This window comes from Leucopleurus acutus (assembly GCF_964270905.1).
Source record: "Leucopleurus acutus genome assembly, chromosome: 15".
NCBI classification, from domain to species: domain Eukaryota; kingdom Metazoa; phylum Chordata; class Mammalia; order Artiodactyla; family Delphinidae; genus Leucopleurus; species Leucopleurus acutus.
The window spans coordinates 25,011,975-25,029,219 of NC_139157.1; the positions used below are offsets into that span (position 1 = coordinate 25,011,975).

The window sequence follows — 17,245 nt, forward strand, 5'->3', positions numbered from 1 at the left end:
ATTGTAAGAGCCTTTTGCCACACTCCCGGAGGATATATGGAGAGAGTGGTAATACAGAATCTCTGAAGAGCTCACACAGTCAAAAGGCTGCCTTTTCATATATCTTAGAGTTCTCAGCCAGTTTGGATTTTAGTCTACTTTTTATTCCTATTAGTGAGGATCAGATTGCTAAAGTCCATGAGACTCTTTTCAGAATACATAGAAGACTTTGGTGGCCAGTAAGTGAATCTCGAGAGAGGGTTGAGCATGAGGATAAATAATCACCTCTAAAATGAGAGGGCCTGTGGTAACACAGAATGGGCATCTCACACAGTGGAGCCACATTCTACCTCAGCTTACCAAACTTGAAATAAGTTGAAAGCTAACCGTATCTGAAAGTAGAGTTTCTCTTTTTTGAAAATAGCTTTTCAGACTAATATTATCTTTAAATGAATGGAAAAACATTACACTAGGTTAGAAGTCTACCTTGAATTCATGTTAATAGCTAACTTTCTTTTTAAATTTTTTGAAATTTTGTTGAATGTATAATTATACTTTATAAAGAAGATTCTTTGCTATATTAAATAACTACTTGTGAGTGTGCATCATAAACAGCACTGTTTGTTTGTTGTAATACTCGTCTGTCCTCTGGAGAAAATGTCTCACCAGTAAGATCCTTTGCTGCTTAGCTGAGTTTGAATGCTTAAGAAGAAAAAAGAAAAGCTCCAATGTCAGTAGCATGACCAATTGTAACGGGGCGAATTTTGCAGGTCTCATTCAGGAATGTCGCCTGATAACACTGCACCACCACCTCCCCCTCCAAGGCCTCAGCCCTCTCATTCTAGATCATCGTCTTTAGATATGAATCGGACCTTTTCAGTCACCACAGGTAGGGGTTAGAGAACCATAATATATATTAAATACATTAAATATATTAAGCTAAAGATACACAATATTTTCTCTTATTTTTTGATACTTATATAAAGAAAAACTTTGAATTGAAAAAGTATCAAATGAGAGGGAATTTTTTTTTCTTAATGACTACCTAAATTGAGTTCAAATGATAACGATGGGAACCTGAGAGATGCCACAAGAGATTTTAAAAGAATGATGTGGAGATATCAAGGAGGTAAAGCTAATAGGTCTTAAATTACATGACAAAAGAGAAAGAAGAGTCATAACTTACTCAAAGGTTTCAGTTTTTATATGACTGGTCGTATTGTTATCACGCTGGTGGAAATAGAAAAGTTAGGACGGAGGGTGATGATGTTCTGTTTTTGATATTATGCGTTTGGAATGATGAGAAAAAAGAGAAATAATCAACAGGCCAATTGGACTTGTGGATTAGGGAAGAGTGATGTATTATTTGAGAATCATTTACGTAGAATTAATAGACTGAAGTGTTAAATGAGAGAAAATTTGGAAGTCTTCATATTTGATAGCTAAAGAGCAATCAGAAATATGGGAAGAAAACCAAGAATGTATAGTGTTATGGAAATAGGGAGGAGCAAGACAAGAGTGCCTCATGCAGCAGAGCAAGAGAGATGAGGTCTGAGAAGAGGCCATGAGGCCTGACCACATCTAGACAGCTTTACAAGTTATATGTGGCTTCCAGTACCATATGTTGGTATTGGAAATCTTTTATCATTTGATCGCATTCATTCAGCCTGTCTGTTCTATTAGCAAAGTAATTATATATTTACAAAAAGAAGACTTGTGTGTTCATACAGGACAGCAACAGGCTGGAGTTGTTGCCCAACCTCCTGCAGTGCCTCCAAGACCACAGCCCTCACAGGTAATTCTCCTAGGTATTCACTACTAAGCATCAGTTATTATAGTCCCCTTAGTCAACTTGTCTGTTAGGTCTTTGATTCTATTCTAGAATTATTCTGAAGATCAGGAATTACATAATTGTCATTCTTAATGTGCATTTATTAATAATTCAGGGAAGGGGACTTCCCTGGTGACGCAGTGGTTAAGAATCCACCTGCCAATGCAGGGGACACAGGTTCAAGCCCCGGTCCAGGAAGATCCCACATGCCGCGGAGCAACTAAGCCCGTGCGCCACAACTACTGAAGCCCGTGCGCCTAGAGCCTGTGCTCCACAACACGAGAAGCCACCGCAATGAGGAGCCTGCGCACCACAATGAAGAGTAGCCCCTGCTCACTGCAACTAGAGAAAGCCCGAGCGTAGCAACAAAGACACAACGCAGCCAAAAATAAATAAATACATTTATTAAAAAAATAGTAATAATTCAGGGAAGCTAGGTCTTATTTTAGAAGATAAGGATTCCAATAATGATTTATTTTTTGAAAGAAGCTCAGAAGTGAACCAAATGATAATGTCTTGACAAAGGAGGGTTTAGAGGAAAGAGCAATGGACTGGGAGATATGAGGTGTCCATGTTATGTCCTGGATCTAACAGTGACTCAGAGTAACCTCCCTGCATCTCCCTGGATTTGTTACTGTGTCAGTGAAGGAAGTGTTAGATGACTTCTGCAACCCCCCTGCCAGGTCGAAGTTGTTTGCATCTGCATAAAACTGTTATGTTCCAAGATAGATTCTGGAATATAGCTTAGTTTCATGTGACTGACTGGCTACCTTTTACATGAATGAGTTCGGTTGATTTTTCTGAGTTAGATTCTTATAATGAAGTTGCTTATTTGCAGTAAAAAATATGGTTTCCTAATCATCAAATACACTGAAATTTGAATATTCCAGTATTTATTTTATCTAAAGTGCCAACAAAAATGCTTTTACTGTGTTAAGCTGTGAAACCCAGTGAGTTGGTCTCTTCACTCAAGAACCAGTCTAGTGCAAAAGACAGAACTGTAAACAACAATTATAATAAAAGTGCTGCAGTAGACATATTTATAAAATACTTTGGCACAGCTTTTCTAGCTGGTAAAGTCAGGAATCACATTGAAAAGGTCTAAGTAAAATGAAGTAAGTTAGACTTAAGCAGAGACTTGAAAGATAAAATGGTATTTCTTGGGGAGAGGGCATTACAACCAGAAGGAATGGCATAGAGAGGTGTAAGGTAAGCCTGGCATATTCTTCAAGGAAAAACCATTGAGTTCAGTACAACTAGAGTCATGGGAAAGGAAATTAAAGAGGTGGGAAAGGGGCAGAGCATCTCCTATATCATACTAAGAAGATGGAATTTTTCTTATAGGATGTAGAGAATTTTTAAAGGGACTTTTTAAAGAGACTTCAGATTTATTCCTGTAGCATCCTGTACTTACTTCCCTTGTCATAAAACTCCTCACACGGTATTTTAAACCCTTGTTTATTTATCTCTTGTCCTGCACTAGGCTTTATTAGGGGATGGGCCTTACTTGTTTATTCACTATTATATCTATCCATAGTGCTTGGCCAAAAGTAGATACTCAATAAATTTATTTTTCGATTGAAGACTTTAGAAGATTTGATCTGGCAAAGGAGTGGAGGACAAATTGAAGAAACGTGCACTGGAATGTCAGAGAGTAGCTAGAGCACGGGTTTTCACACTTTAAAAATAACAATCTTTGGGCTTCCCTGGTGGCACAGTGGTTGAGAGTCCTCCTGCCGATGCAGGGGATGCGGGTTCGTGCCCCGGTCTGGGAAGATCCCACATGCCGTGGAGCGGCTGGGCCCGTGAGCCATGGCCGCTGAGCCTGCGCGTCCGGAGCCTGTGCTCCGCAACGGGAGAGGCCACAAAAGTGAGAGGCCCGCGTACCGCAAAAAAAAAAAAATTTTTTTAGAAACAAATGAAACATTAAAAAAAAATAGCTTTTTTAAAGAATGAACAATTATGCAGTAGCCCAATTAAGAAAAAAATAGATGCATGGGGAGAATCAGAGATTAGGGCCAGAACTTCCCCTCTCCTGTGATGCCCTTTCTTTGCAATAAGAATTTTGTAGAAGTATCTTTTTTATTGGAGGTTTGTCATCTTAATTTTTTTAGTGTCTTAGCATTTCACTTAAGGTTTTTTAGAGCTAAATGTTACTGTACCTCACCTCCCTGAATTTTCAGCTAGTAAAAAGAGCATCCTTATAAATAAATTTTCAGAGAAAAAGAAGGCTACTCTCTGACACTGATAACACCAATAAAATGTCTGTTCCTCTATATCCTAAACCCTCATATAGGCTGCTGGTCCCGTCGTGCATCGCCCGGTGGATGCCGATGGCCTAATAACTCACACTAGTACCTCACCTCAGCAGATACCAGAACAACCAAATTTTGCAGATTTCAGCCAGTTTGAAGTATTTGCTGCATCAAATGTAAATGAAGAACAAGATGATGAAACCGAGAAACATCCAGAGGTCTTGCCGGTCAGTTTTCAAGGGCTTATCTAATTTTCTGCTGGGAATCTTCTCATATCATGCTCAGAGGAACCCCTAAAAGAGCAAATAATAGAAGGGACATCAGCGAGTAAAATATCTGCTGCTGCTTCTTTTAGAGGATTTATATTCCCTAGGTCAGTGCTTCTCAATTTCTTATTGGCCTCAGATACCTGCTGGTTGCATAAAATGCTTAATAAGAATCAAAATCTGGGTGAGGGGTAGCTGTCACATGAAAAGACACAAACACAACCATCTGGTCTTGGCTAAAACACTGTTCTGGGAGTTGTACCTTAATGCTAAACATCTCGTGTGATTTGGTGAACATTTCTGTATAATAAGAGGCTATGGTTACCATAGCTACACTCAGTTTGTATAAGACTAAGTCACTTTATGGGGGGTTGCATCTTACTGCTAAGCATTTGATTGTGTGATTTGGTGGAGATTGTATGAGAGGAAGTCACATTAGTTAGACTTAACAGACTACAGGATGTCGAAATTTAATCTTTGCAGACAGTGTTCTGGGAGACTCTTTAGTTCTAGCAGCAAGAACTTCTCTAGGGATCCCTGTCTTCGCTAAGTGTAAATGTGGAGTTGGAGGGAACAGGGGAATTCTGAAGTCCATTCTGATTGTTTCAGTTTATACTGATCTTCTGTTAACACATCCAAAAATCTGATTGTTTGACTGGCGTAATTTAGACAAAGTGTTCTTATAGGTCTGATCCATGGAAAGTTTTCTACTAGCCACTTCTTCAATCCTGCAACTTTCTGCCTGGCCTGGGGCTACTAGGGAAATGGGCTGCACCTCCAGGAAGGCAGGGTGGGCCTAAGGGGAGTGCAGGTGTGTACAGGGTACTGGTACTTACTCGCCTGGAATGGACGCTTCCCCTCCCCCAATCAAAGAACTTCCCAGACAGTGCTGCACCCTCAGCTGCCCCCCACCCCCTCAGAGATTTATTACCTCCCCTCTCTGCCCTTTAGTAGTAGAGAATGATCATTTTATAAGGTATTCTCAAATTCCCTCTCATCTTCATCTCACATTTCTTATTGTTAGAATGAATATTTTATAAACATTTAACTCTCTGATTTGTTACATGTATATTTATTCATATATGTATATTACTTATATATAATTTGTGATAATAATATATTCATCTCTAGGTTGAAAAAGCTTCTGATCCTGCAAGTTCTCTTCGAGTTGCCAAAACAGATAGTAAAATTGAAGAAAAGACAGCTGCTAGCGCTCCCGCCAATGTGGTATACAGAAGTCTTTTTAAATATTGATCATTTTATGCATATGAAAAGTTATATGAGATAATTTGAAAATCTTAGAAATAAAGTTCGAGATGATCTAACTCATTCCATTGCCTTTAACTGTAATATGCCTAGTCCATCTCAGAACACAGTCCACCTAGAGATAGAGATGATAGCCTATCATTTGTATTAATGCATGCCACAGGTTCTCAAATCTTATGTGGTTATTACAGTCTTTCAAACATATAAAGTAGAACTTCCTTATTTGTCATATTCAGTTTCTCTTATTGCAGTTATGAGTATAATAGGGAAAAATTATCAACCCTTTAAGGTTAATGTTATACTCTGTGCTGTTTTTATTTAACTGTCTTAGGAATGATTTTTTTTCCCAAAAATTTATTATGAAAAGTTTTAAACATACAGAAAGGTTGAAAGAATTTTACATTAGTAAACCCACACCTTGATTATACCATTAGTATTTACTATACTTTTTCTTTCAGTTTTATTGAGATGTAATTGACACACAACACTGTATAAGTTTAAGGAGTACAGCATAAAGATGTGACTTACTTATGTCATGAAATGACTGTCACAATATGTTTAGTGAATGTTCTTCATTTCATATAAATACAAAATTAAAGAAATAGAAAATATATGTTTTTCCTTGTGTTAATATACTTGCTTTATATCTCCATCCTTCTCTCTAACTATATCAATCCTTCTTATCTGTTGCTTGCATTTCAAAGTAAATTACAGATATCAGGACACTTCCCCTTGAGAAAAAAATTTTGGTAACTTTTTTTTGTCATCATTAAGACATTCCCAGTAGTCATGAAAACAGTGAGTGTTTCTGAAAGTGCTTAAATTCTACTTTCTGGACACTTTAATTTTTACTACATTTAGTAGTTCTGTGATTTTCTTAATAGTGAATTTTATTTTTGTCAGTTAATGGCAATAAATTAAAAATAGCACTTAACCAAAGAGATGGCATTTGACTCTTGTTTTTATTTATTAACAGGTCAAATCAGGTTATGGTAAATATCAGAATACCATATTTGATTCTGCTGAGGACACATTCACAGTTACCAATAAAATGTCCACTCATTTTCAAAAATTATAATTATTGTGCATCTTAGTGATGGATTTTTAGAGAATTGCCTAGTTTTCCACTTCTTTATAAATTGTTTTATTCATTAAGATAATATATCTTAGGATTTTTGAGTAGGAAAGCCTATGGAGATAATGGATGCATATTTCTGGAGACTCCCTTTTATAGTTATTGAACAGGTATATATCGAGTGTATCATATTTATGTTAAAACTGAATATGATAGCTTTGAGTCACAGAATTCGGGCCTCAAGGAGCTTATTATGTCACCCTATAAAAAAAATTGTCTAGTAAGTACATTTACAATTGTAGTGTCACTAGGAACGTTCTTTCCCATTGAAATTTAAGTCAGTTGTTGCCACAAATATATAAATTGTTTCAAAGTAGGACAGGTGACTTAATTTTTGGAGAATGAATGGCTTAACAAAACCATATGATGTTGGCAAAGTGCTAACTAACCGTGAATGTCTTCAAGAAATTATGAATGGAATTCATAATTATCATTATGATGATATAAGCATAATCATTATGAATGGAATTCTTGTCTCCTAGAGCAAAGGCACAACACCTCTTGCTCCACCACCTAAACCTGTTCGAAGGAGATTAAAATCAGAAGATGAATTAAGGCCAGAAGTTGATGAACATACACAAAAGACAGGTGTCCTAGCTGCTGTTCTTGCATCACAACCTTCTATTCCTAGGTAATCAAAGACATTCCTAAACACATGTAACCACTAGAAACAAAAAGCACAGCAATTAAAAATATCAAACTGAAAGGAATTATGGTCAGACTAGTCCTGTAGGTGAGCATAGGCTTTCACTGCTCCTCTTTGAGAGTTTTCTCATTTTTGAGCGGGTAGAATATTCTTCCCACTTTTTTCCCTTCTATCATTAAGTTCAATTCCAATTCCACTTTTACACTCTATTGCAAATCCTGGAGCAAACTTTAAAAATTATAGTGCACAGGGACTTCTGTGCTGGCGCAGTGGTTAAGAATGCGCCTGCCAACGCGGGGGACACGAGTTCAATCCCTGGTCTGGGAAGATCCCACATGCCGCGGAGCAACTAACCCCGTACGCCACAACTACTGAGCCTTTGCTCTAGAGCCCGCGAGCCACAACTACTGAAGCCTGCGTACGTAGAGCCCGTGGTCCGCAATAGGGGAAGCCACTGCACTGAGAAGCCCATGCACCACAACGAAGTGTAGCCCCCGCTCACTGCAAGCAGAGAAAGCCCAGGCACAGCAACGAAGACCCAACACAGCCAAAAATAAAATATAATAAAAATTTTTTTTTAAAATCTTAACCTTTAAAAAAAATTACAGTGCACAGTAACACTGATGTTTTAACTATGGTAGTTCTAGACCAGGAATTGGCAGACAAGGGCTCATGGGCCAAAGTCAGCCCATGGCCTGTTTTTGTAAGGCCCGTGAGCTAAGAATGGGCTTTTACATTTTTGTAAAAAAGAGGAGAAAAAGAAAAGATACAAAAAAAAGAAGAACATTCAGCACAAATGGTATGGCCTGCAAAGCTTAAAATACTTAACTGTCTGACCATTTACAGAAAAAGTTTGCTGATGCTTGCTCTAGACTGACTTAAACTCAGGTGATTGTACAGAATAATCATTAAAACAACAACTACAATAATTAAGCCTCTGAAGCTTAGATACTTTTGGTGGAGCATTAAAACTGAGCAAGTGAGGTTGAGCTATGCTAACAAGGCAAAGATGCTTCCTCTGCGTTCTGGGTTTAGAGATCAGGGAAGAATGGAGAGAATTTAAAGATAAAAAATGAAGGTAATTTTTTTTATCTTCTCAGGTCTGTTGGAAAAGATAAGAAAGCTATTCAGGCGTCAATTAGACGCAATAAGGAAACCAACACAGTTTTGGCCAGATTGAATAGTGAATTGCAGCAACAATTAAAGGTAATGTAGTTTCTGAATCTTTATTTGGGAAGTTCCATGGACTCAGAGCCTCTTAGTGTTGAACTGGAACTTGGAGGAGATCCAGCAATTCTTACGCTAGTATGAAACTTTACACGTAGCAAGAGAAGTGTAGATCTGAAGTGTTTTATATGCCTTTGAGTCCTTTAATAGTAAAAAGAATTTCCTGTACTCAATTCTGGTATGATTGCCTTATCCTACATGTACATAAGGCATCATATTCCTAAAATGTTTAACTTTCATAATGAGACCCAAGAGCAGAAATGTTGTGACCTCGGATACCTCCACTATCACATGTGTGGCTCTCTACACTCTAATTCTAAAATGATTTGAGTATTGTTAATTTACCCTTTTATCAAAGACAACTCAGATTCTATTAAAATGACTTAAACAGGTCTAAAGATGAGGGATGGGGGCAATTTAGATCATCTCTAAAGTAGAAAAGACAAGCCTTAAATAGAAATGGTGCTTAGTGCCAGTGTGTACTCCTGTCATCTGTACTTGAGAGGAATGAGTTTGTTTTTCTTTCTTACTACTAACCATGATTTCTTTGAATCCCTACAAAAAAAGCTAACAGCCAGAATCATTTATGACTCATCAACATTATTAAGCATTCATGTCTTATAAACCAGTGGTTCTCAAACCTTAATGTATATACGCTTAATTAGGGGTCATGTTAAAATGAAAATTTTGATTTATATCAGGTATGGAGTGGGACCTGAGAATTCTACGATTTCTAATAAGCTTCCAGGTGATGAAGATGCTGCTGGACTGTTGGCTCCACTTTGAGTAGCAAGGTTGTAAACCACAAAGATGAGGAAAGAGTCCATTCAAATGTAAAATGAATACAGAGTTATTGAGTCCCGTAACATTCTTTTCATATTCCTTATCTAGCCTTTATCACATTGTCCATATCTATGGCATTTGTCTCTCTGTCCTAGTAAAACTGAACTTGTTGAGGGTAAACCATAATCATTTCTGTTTAGGGTGACCATATAATGTTCAAACCAAGGTACATTTTTTTTTTTTTTCTGGCTGCGTCGGTCTTAGTTGCAGCACACGGAATCTTTTGTAGCGGCGTGCGGGTACTTCGCTTTTTTGTGGTGCACAGACTTCTCTAGTTGTAGCGTGTGAGCTCCAGAACGCATGGGCTCTGTAGTTGTGGCACGTGGGCTCTCTAGTTGCGGCACACGGGCTTAATTGCCCCGCAGCATGTGGGATCTTAGTTTCCCAACCAGGGATCGAACCGGTGTCCCCTGCACTGCAAGACGGAGTCTTAACCACTGGACCACCAGGGAAGTCCCCAAACCAAGGTACTTTTGAGAGAAAAGAGAGAGATGTGTTAGTAGGCCAGGACATCAGAGATAAACTGAGACTGTCCTAGACAGATTTGTAACTATCTTGTCTCTGTCCCCAAAACCTCGCACATGTTAGGCATTTGATAAATGTATGTTAAAGGAATAATATTCTTGTATAACTCTCTGATCAAAGAAGATATTCATAGCTGTTCTATGATTATGAATTTGGTCCATTGTAAAGGAAGAATGTAAAACTCATGACAAGCTTGCTAATACCATACCTCGAAGATGAAAGTTTTATTAATGCATGTTTTTCTGAAGAACTAAGGAAAATCATAGCAACATGTATATAGGAGCTATTTTAAAAATCACTTTTCTCATTATCTCTGAGGACAGAAAATAGGAAGTATGGTACCAAATAGGAAGAGGTCATCCTGGTTAAAACACTATACTATTAGTATGATAGAGAAAAAGGAAAAAGGAAAATGGATAAATTAGAAGTTGTGGGCTATCTGAAAAGTCTGCTCAAAATCAACAGTAATTAGAAATTCTGATTACAAAATACATTTATTCATTGTGAAACTGAAACTCAAAAGGTGGTTCAGGAGTTGTTATGACCAGATGTAATCACCAGGGGAAAGAATCTGTGTTAACTGATTCATCTGCGGTTAACTACAGGGGGTAGGCGTTATGCAAAATTCATGCATCAGTAACTATCATTTGCAAATACTGGCTTTTCTGATAATGAAACAAAAAACATTTTATTACCCTGACTTAAGAAATGAAGATTTAATTAAGATCACATTTTAACATTACATACATATAAAGAAACTACATTTCTAAAGTAAAGTATCTTTTTAAAATATGAAGTTGTCCTTCCTCTTCTTAACAAATTTAAATTGTTTTACTGAATGCAGAGCTGTTGTTAGATGTGCCTTCATTTTTATACATGTTGAAACGTAACTTGGCTTTGCATCTTTTTCAGGATGTTCTTGAGGAGAGAATTTCCCTGGAAGTTCAACTGGAACAGCTTCGACCATTCTCTCACCTATAAGCCAATTGCCGTTAACTGTGAACATACCCATTTTTAAGCGGTTTTGGGTTCAAAGCCAATTTGGAGACCCAAACGTTCAGCTCACTGCTTAATTCAACATTAAATTTTATGATTCTGTTTCGCCCTATGTGTTCACCACTGTATTTAAGTACCTTTTATTTTTTAATTGCAACAATAAAAGGGTCAGGATGACTTCGTGGAGGGTATGTTGTGTTTGTTGGCACAGCCCACCCTTGTTGCTCTGTAGCGTTAGGAGTACATCCATAACATTGGTCCATTATACTTATATGGCCAGAACCGCTCACTGCTTGGATTTACAGAACGGGCTTCTCATTTACACCTCGAGCACAGACTCAGAAATATTTACAAAAGGAGACAAAATTAAATAAACTGTCAATTTGTCTTTAGGTTTAGTACTTAACGTAAAGAATCCAAAAATCTTTAAAATGCATTTCCTATTTAAGTTTTGATTTGAAAGAACTATATGGTATAAGGCATTCGTTAACCATAAGCTCTGCCATAATTAACAGTCTTCAAGAGTCACATGGTACTTTCAGACTTTTCCACATCAACTTGGGGGGCAGATTTTGTTTTCCTTATGAAAATTTGATCAGTTTCACCTGTGACCTAAACTTGCTTGTGTGTGAGATTTTAATTCCACAGCAGTCATGTAAACTTACAAATTAACTGTGAAGACAGGCCTTTTTAAATTGTCCCCTAGAAGCAAAGGGAAAGTGTTGACACCACAAACAACGTAAGTACTGTCCACTTGCAAACATCACCACTTTTTGCATGATTTATGTACTTAACTCTCAATTAGAAGCTTATGCTCATCAGCCTCTACAAGTTTTTTCAAGTAAAATGTTTTAAAATTTCTGAGGACCTTAATTATTCACAGAATAAATGGAAATTCCTTAAGATTTCTGGTTTATCTTGAGCTATCTTGTTACTCATTCTTTTGCCATAGAGAGAGGTTTTTCCTGTTAACAAAGGGTTTCTGAAGTTTGTCCTATTCAGGATAATGTAGCGTCTCAGGATTTGTTTTGTATTAGATGATATTTTCATTTTGATCACATTTGTAAGTTTGCATTTATTGCTGACTAACAGCAGATATTCCTTTAACGTTTTCTTCTGTGTGTGGCATCATAGATGTTAAGCTGCATGGATATATCATAAAAGAATCAAAAGTGTGATTTTTACACTAATAAAAACAGTATTTTAACTTTTGTACATTTTTTAACAAGAATTTAAATTTTTAAGAATTAAAAATTCTGTATTTTGTTGAAAGAAGAAAATGTTTAAAATAGCCTAGTTCACAATCCTAGACTGTACTAGTAAATTTCATTTCCTTAAAGGAGAATTTGAAGCAAAAAGGAGACTGACAACCAAAAGCTTCCTATATTAATACAACTTTATCTACCATTATTAAGTAAAAATATTTTTACTACTGCATATATCAACTAAAGTTTCAAAGTGGCTAACAGGTTATAGCTTCAGTTTATTAAATAATTAAATGAAAGCTTTAAACGCCCAGAAAACTACTCAATACCTATTTTTATTTTTCTCTGTTTTAAAATAGTTGTCTTAATTTCTTCATTTTTTTACTCAGCAAAATTCCATTACAGGCAAGTTTTGTTTTTTAAAAGGTACCTCCCCACACCCCCTGCCAAACAGCCTTCTAATTTAACAGTGTGACAAATTTTTTAATCTTTTTATTTGGAAGGTCTAAGAATTTAATTTTGCAATAAAAGACCACTTAAAAGTTACAGAAAAATTTTTAGTACTGTATAGTGGTATATTTTTAATGCTCTCTGGAGGAGTACATTCATATTAAGGATATATTTGACAAGTTTTTAAATAAAGTACCAGTTATATTTCTTTTTTTTTTTTTTTTTTTTTTTTGCGGTATGCGGGCCTCTCACTGCTGTGGCCTCTCCCGCTGCGGAGCACAGGCTCCGGACGCGCTGGCTCAGCGGCCATGGCTCATGGGCCCAGCTGCTCCGCGGCATGTGGGATCTTCCCGGACCGGGACACAAACCCGTGTCCCCTGCATCAGCAGGCGGACACTCAACCACTGTGCCACCAGGGAAGCCCCCAGTTATATTTCTTATACATATTTTTTAAATCCATAACTATTTCATGAAAATGTTAAAGATAATTGGTAAATCACCAACAGATAAAGACATTTCTCTGATCATTTAAGAAACACTTTTCATTATGACTTTATTTTTCATTAGATCAGAAAACAAAACTTTAAATACCCAATATCCTTATTCAGTCTTAGGTTCTGTCAGTCAGATTACTCTAAATAATACTGTTCATGAAAAATAACTACCAAAAGAAGTGGTTCAAAATATCGTACTCAAATTTTTCGTACTGTGCGTTTCACATAATTGAGCATAGATGATGAAGTTTAAAAGTTAGGAAGAGCTTTATGGGTCATCCTAGTTCATCCTCCCATCATCCATGACAAATAATAATTCTGCTCCTTACTGGATCTTCTGGAACAGAAAATAACATGCTGTCTGTCTTTGCCAGGGCAGGTTGGAACTCCCAGTGTTTTAAATCCAGTCTGACTTTTCCATACTACTTTCGATGGCATTTTGGAGTACTGACAACCACAGGAATTTATCATCCTCAACTTCTTTAGCACAAATCCATTCATGTTTTGGACCTTGAAGAATAAATGCATTCTTGATATCTATTAAAAAAAAAAACATTTGAGGTACACTAATTAGTCTTTGCAGGTAAAAATCAAAAGGAGAAAATGTTTTAAAATTCAAGTCATCTTGAAGAATTTTTTGAAAATTAAAAAGAGATTCAAACAAATACAAATCCAGTTTAGAAAATAACTTCCTAAATTACTGAATTATTCAAATATAGTCTAAAATAGTCTTGTCTTTATAATTGTTTAATTATAATTAGCAATTATTTTTAAAGACTAAGTGATAGACGATGCAATGTTCTTTAATTCCAGAAGGTACTGGGACCAGTAAAGGTCTTTACTAAGAGTTAACTGTAGATAAGAAATGCTGAGAGCTAGACCTAGGCCGCCTTGGTATGAGGCCAGGACAGAATTAAGCCAGTGACTTAGCTGAATGCCCACTTTTAGCTAACATTATGATGTTCTGACATATAGCATAACTGATTAAGAGGAGGTGAAAGGAGACATGTCATACATGTTATGGGTAACTAACCCTTCTTAGCTGAGTTTGTCTTCTAGGTGAAATGTTTATTCCCACATTTAATGTTCATTTTTTCTCATCCTCAGATTTTAAATGGAGCTGAAGCTAATGGGAAGCAGACCTTTTTAGATAAATTCCTTCTCTAAGATCTTGGTTCTGGCTTTAACCTTAAGTTCTACCTTCACATGCAGTGAAGAATATTGGAATGAGAGGTGTTACATTCAGATTGCCTGACCTAACAGAAATATAGGAAAGAGATACGGATCCTTTTAAGATTGGGAAGTAGAATGTAAGATAAAAACTAAAAATAGGTACAGTAGGTTTAAGTAGGATTTCTTTTTGTAACAAATTATATTTCTATTGAGATTATTATGAATGAAATGTTTGTTATTAAATACCCTTTACAAATCGATCCTTTATAGAAGAACTCTTAAATACGAACTTACGGAGGAAGAGGTACAGTCAGATCTGCAAAAATCACTTAGTCCTAGTAGAATGGAAAAATAATAGATAAAAACCTAAAATTGTAACATCCTCAAGCAAAATAAAGTAATGGTTAAGGACTCCAGCTCTCCTGTCAGACTACTTCAAAGAATCCTTCACAATGATGTAGGGTTGTGTTTCCCTTTGTGATTTTTTTTTTTTAAGATGTTGGGGGTAGGAGTTTTATTAATTTATTTATTTTTGCTGTGTTGGGTCTTTGTTTCTGTGCGAGGGCTTTCTCTAGTTGTGGCAAGCGGGGACCACTCTTCATCACGGTGCGCAGGCCTGTCACTCTCGCAGCCTCTCTTGTTGCGGAGCGTGGGCTCCAGACGCGCAGGCTCAGTAGTTGTGGCTCACGGGCCTAGTTGCTCCACGGCATGTGGGATCTTCCCGGACCAGGGCTCGAACCCGTGTCCCCTGCATCGGCAGGCAGATTCTCAACCACTGCGCCACCAGGGAAGCCCCCTTTGTGATTTTTGAAAGCTGTTTTCTTAATGTCTAGGGTGTGTGTCTGACAATGCCAGCATTCCTTTCTTTTGCTATTTTAGAGGTAGATGAAAGTTTACATTAATGAGACCCTAGAAGTATTTGGGAAATTATTTGCAAGCTGTCAAATTCTAGTTCTTGTCCTGCTTCTCTATTTTAATAGTTAATATGTTTTATATAATGTAGCTTTCTAAAGGTATTTAACTCTTGGGAGGAAAAGAGTACATACATTTGGAATCTGGAATATCTTCTATGAGTAGTCTGTGAAGGGCCACTGATGCAATGAACTGGTAGGTTGATTTTGAAGTCCTTTCAAATGGTGTATGAGACGTGCCCCCACTAGAAACAAGCAGTGCATTGTTGAAGAGGAAAAGACTGAGATCACAGGTATGTTCATAGAGCCTGGGTTTAAAAAGAGAAGGAACAGTTTTAGAAGTTTTACATACGTGTTTTGTTACACAGTTCACCATCTTTACGCTCATAAGCTGATAGTCAAGGTTCTTCCCTACCTCAGACCTTTTGAATGGCTTATTGAAGTTCTCTGTATATTTTCCTCCTGGTGTGAATAGTCCCTCTGTCTCTCAGACCAGTCATGTGGGTGGGCCTCAAGGTTCCTGGTGAAATGGTTTGAGCTTATCCATTGGACAAGTATCCAATCAATGCAGGAAAAATGAACACTGCACTTTCCCAACTTTATGACATGAATCAGGTTAAAGCTCTGTTTTTAAACTTTTGTCAGAAGGTTGGTATTTCGTGTTGATGTATTTAGGCAATCTGGGGAAAATACGTTTTCATTTGGTTTGGTTTCATCTTTAAGGGTAACACGTTGGGTTAGAAAAAAGCACAAGAATCAGTAAGGTGCAAGGTGTCTTAAGTAGGAAGCAGGGGAAAGAAAAGCATTCACTAAGTAGGAAATAGGGATTTTTCTAATTTTGATTGGAGGAAAATTGATAAGTATGAAAAGCTGGAATTAAGTAGCTCTTCATTTCCACAGGGGTTGCTACCATGGTCAACGGTAGGCATGTTTATCAGCAGGCAAAATATTGTGTCCCTAACCCCCATCTAGTATCTTCTGTTGGTGGACCCAGGTCACAGTGTTTAGTAGGTTTCACTGTACTCTAGTATGGGTTATCTCATGTCAGTACTCAATGGAGCATCAAGTGATGTGCTAGGGAGGAGCTTTGGGGAGCCCCCCGAGCCCCCCCCATCTCGACCCCCACCAGGAATGGCCAAGTACAGCAAGCTCATTATTTTGATGGAGGATGACTGAAAAAAAATATGTTTTGCTGAGAAGCATCAAGCAACCCACAGGAAGTTACTGTGAGGAAGTGAGTCAATTTACTGGCTTCTTCAGAGGAATTCTCTTATTTTTTATCTTCATCGTCTTTGTTTAATTTTTAAGTTGTTGATTTAGATCCACATAAAGTTTTACAGCAATGCTAAAGTAACATCAGAATATGCTATCAGCTTTTTTCGTGCACTGTTCTTCTGTTTCACTTTTTCTTTTTGCTTGGCTCACTCCTCCCTCCACTCAGGTCACCCTAGTGCACATCTTTCCACTTTTCTTTAACCTGCCCAGGTAGTCACTCACAGATGTACCTGTATATGCATCTATTTACAGGTAGGGTGCCATTGTTTCAAGTATTATACGAGAATTTTTTCTTGATTTTCTCATCAATGGAAATCACTTCAAGTTCTTTTTAGTGACTAAGTGATACTTAATAGTGTGGATGAACCATGATTTATCCGACTCTTCCCCGTTTGATGGGCATTTGCTTTGTTGACAAGCTCAGGTCTCTTTCTTCCCTCCTTCCCTCCCTCTCTCTCTTCCTCCTTTCATTTGTTCTTAATTGCCACTGTGATCAATGTTGGGATAAATCGATTTCCTTACATATAAACAAATTCCTTACATGTGCTGTTATTTCTATCAGGATTCCCAAGGGTAGGATTGACTGGCCAAATGGCATATATATTTTTATCAAAGACTTCCAGATTGTTCTCAATAAAAGCTGCTGTAATTCACATTTAGAATCCACTTTATATTATAATGGCTCTGACATATATAGTACAAACTTTAATGTGCATCTGAATTACCCAGAGATTTTATTAAGATGCAAATTCTGATTTGGTAGAGCTA

At 37.2% G+C, this 17,245-nt stretch overlaps 2 protein-coding genes across 11 annotated transcripts in view; one reads left to right on the forward strand and one right to left on the reverse strand.

The window, feature by feature from the left end:
* REPS1 (RALBP1 associated Eps domain containing 1) overlaps positions 1-11,265 on the forward strand; it is a 73,293-nt gene extending 62,028 nt beyond the window's left edge. For 5 of the 10 annotated variants that reach the window (XM_082855666.1, XM_082855669.1, XM_082855668.1 and 2 more), the window contains 7 exons: positions 750-868; positions 1,692-1,774; positions 4,107-4,292; positions 5,463-5,558; positions 7,215-7,363; positions 8,479-8,584; positions 10,886-11,265. In XM_082855666.1, the coding sequence (XP_082711792.1) occupies positions 750-868; positions 1,692-1,774; positions 4,107-4,292; positions 5,463-5,558; positions 7,215-7,363; positions 8,479-8,584; positions 10,886-10,954 (808 nt within the window). In that variant the 3' untranslated portion in view covers positions 10,955-11,265. The remainder of the gene's footprint in view (positions 1-749; positions 869-1,691; positions 1,775-4,106; positions 4,293-5,462; positions 5,559-7,214; positions 7,364-8,478; positions 8,585-10,885) is intronic. The other 5 variants (XM_082855670.1, XM_082855671.1, XM_082855675.1 and 2 more) reach the window with 2 other exon arrangements.
* A 2,250-nt stretch (positions 11,266-13,515) lies between these two features.
* Positions 13,516-17,245, reverse strand: part of ECT2L (epithelial cell transforming 2 like) — a gene marked incomplete at both ends in the record, with an annotated part of 59,451 nt that continues 55,721 nt past the window's right edge. Inside the window, 2 exon segments of the mRNA XM_082855938.1 lie at positions 13,516-13,655; positions 15,338-15,510. Coding sequence (XP_082712064.1) covers positions 13,516-13,655; positions 15,338-15,510 — 313 coding nt within the window.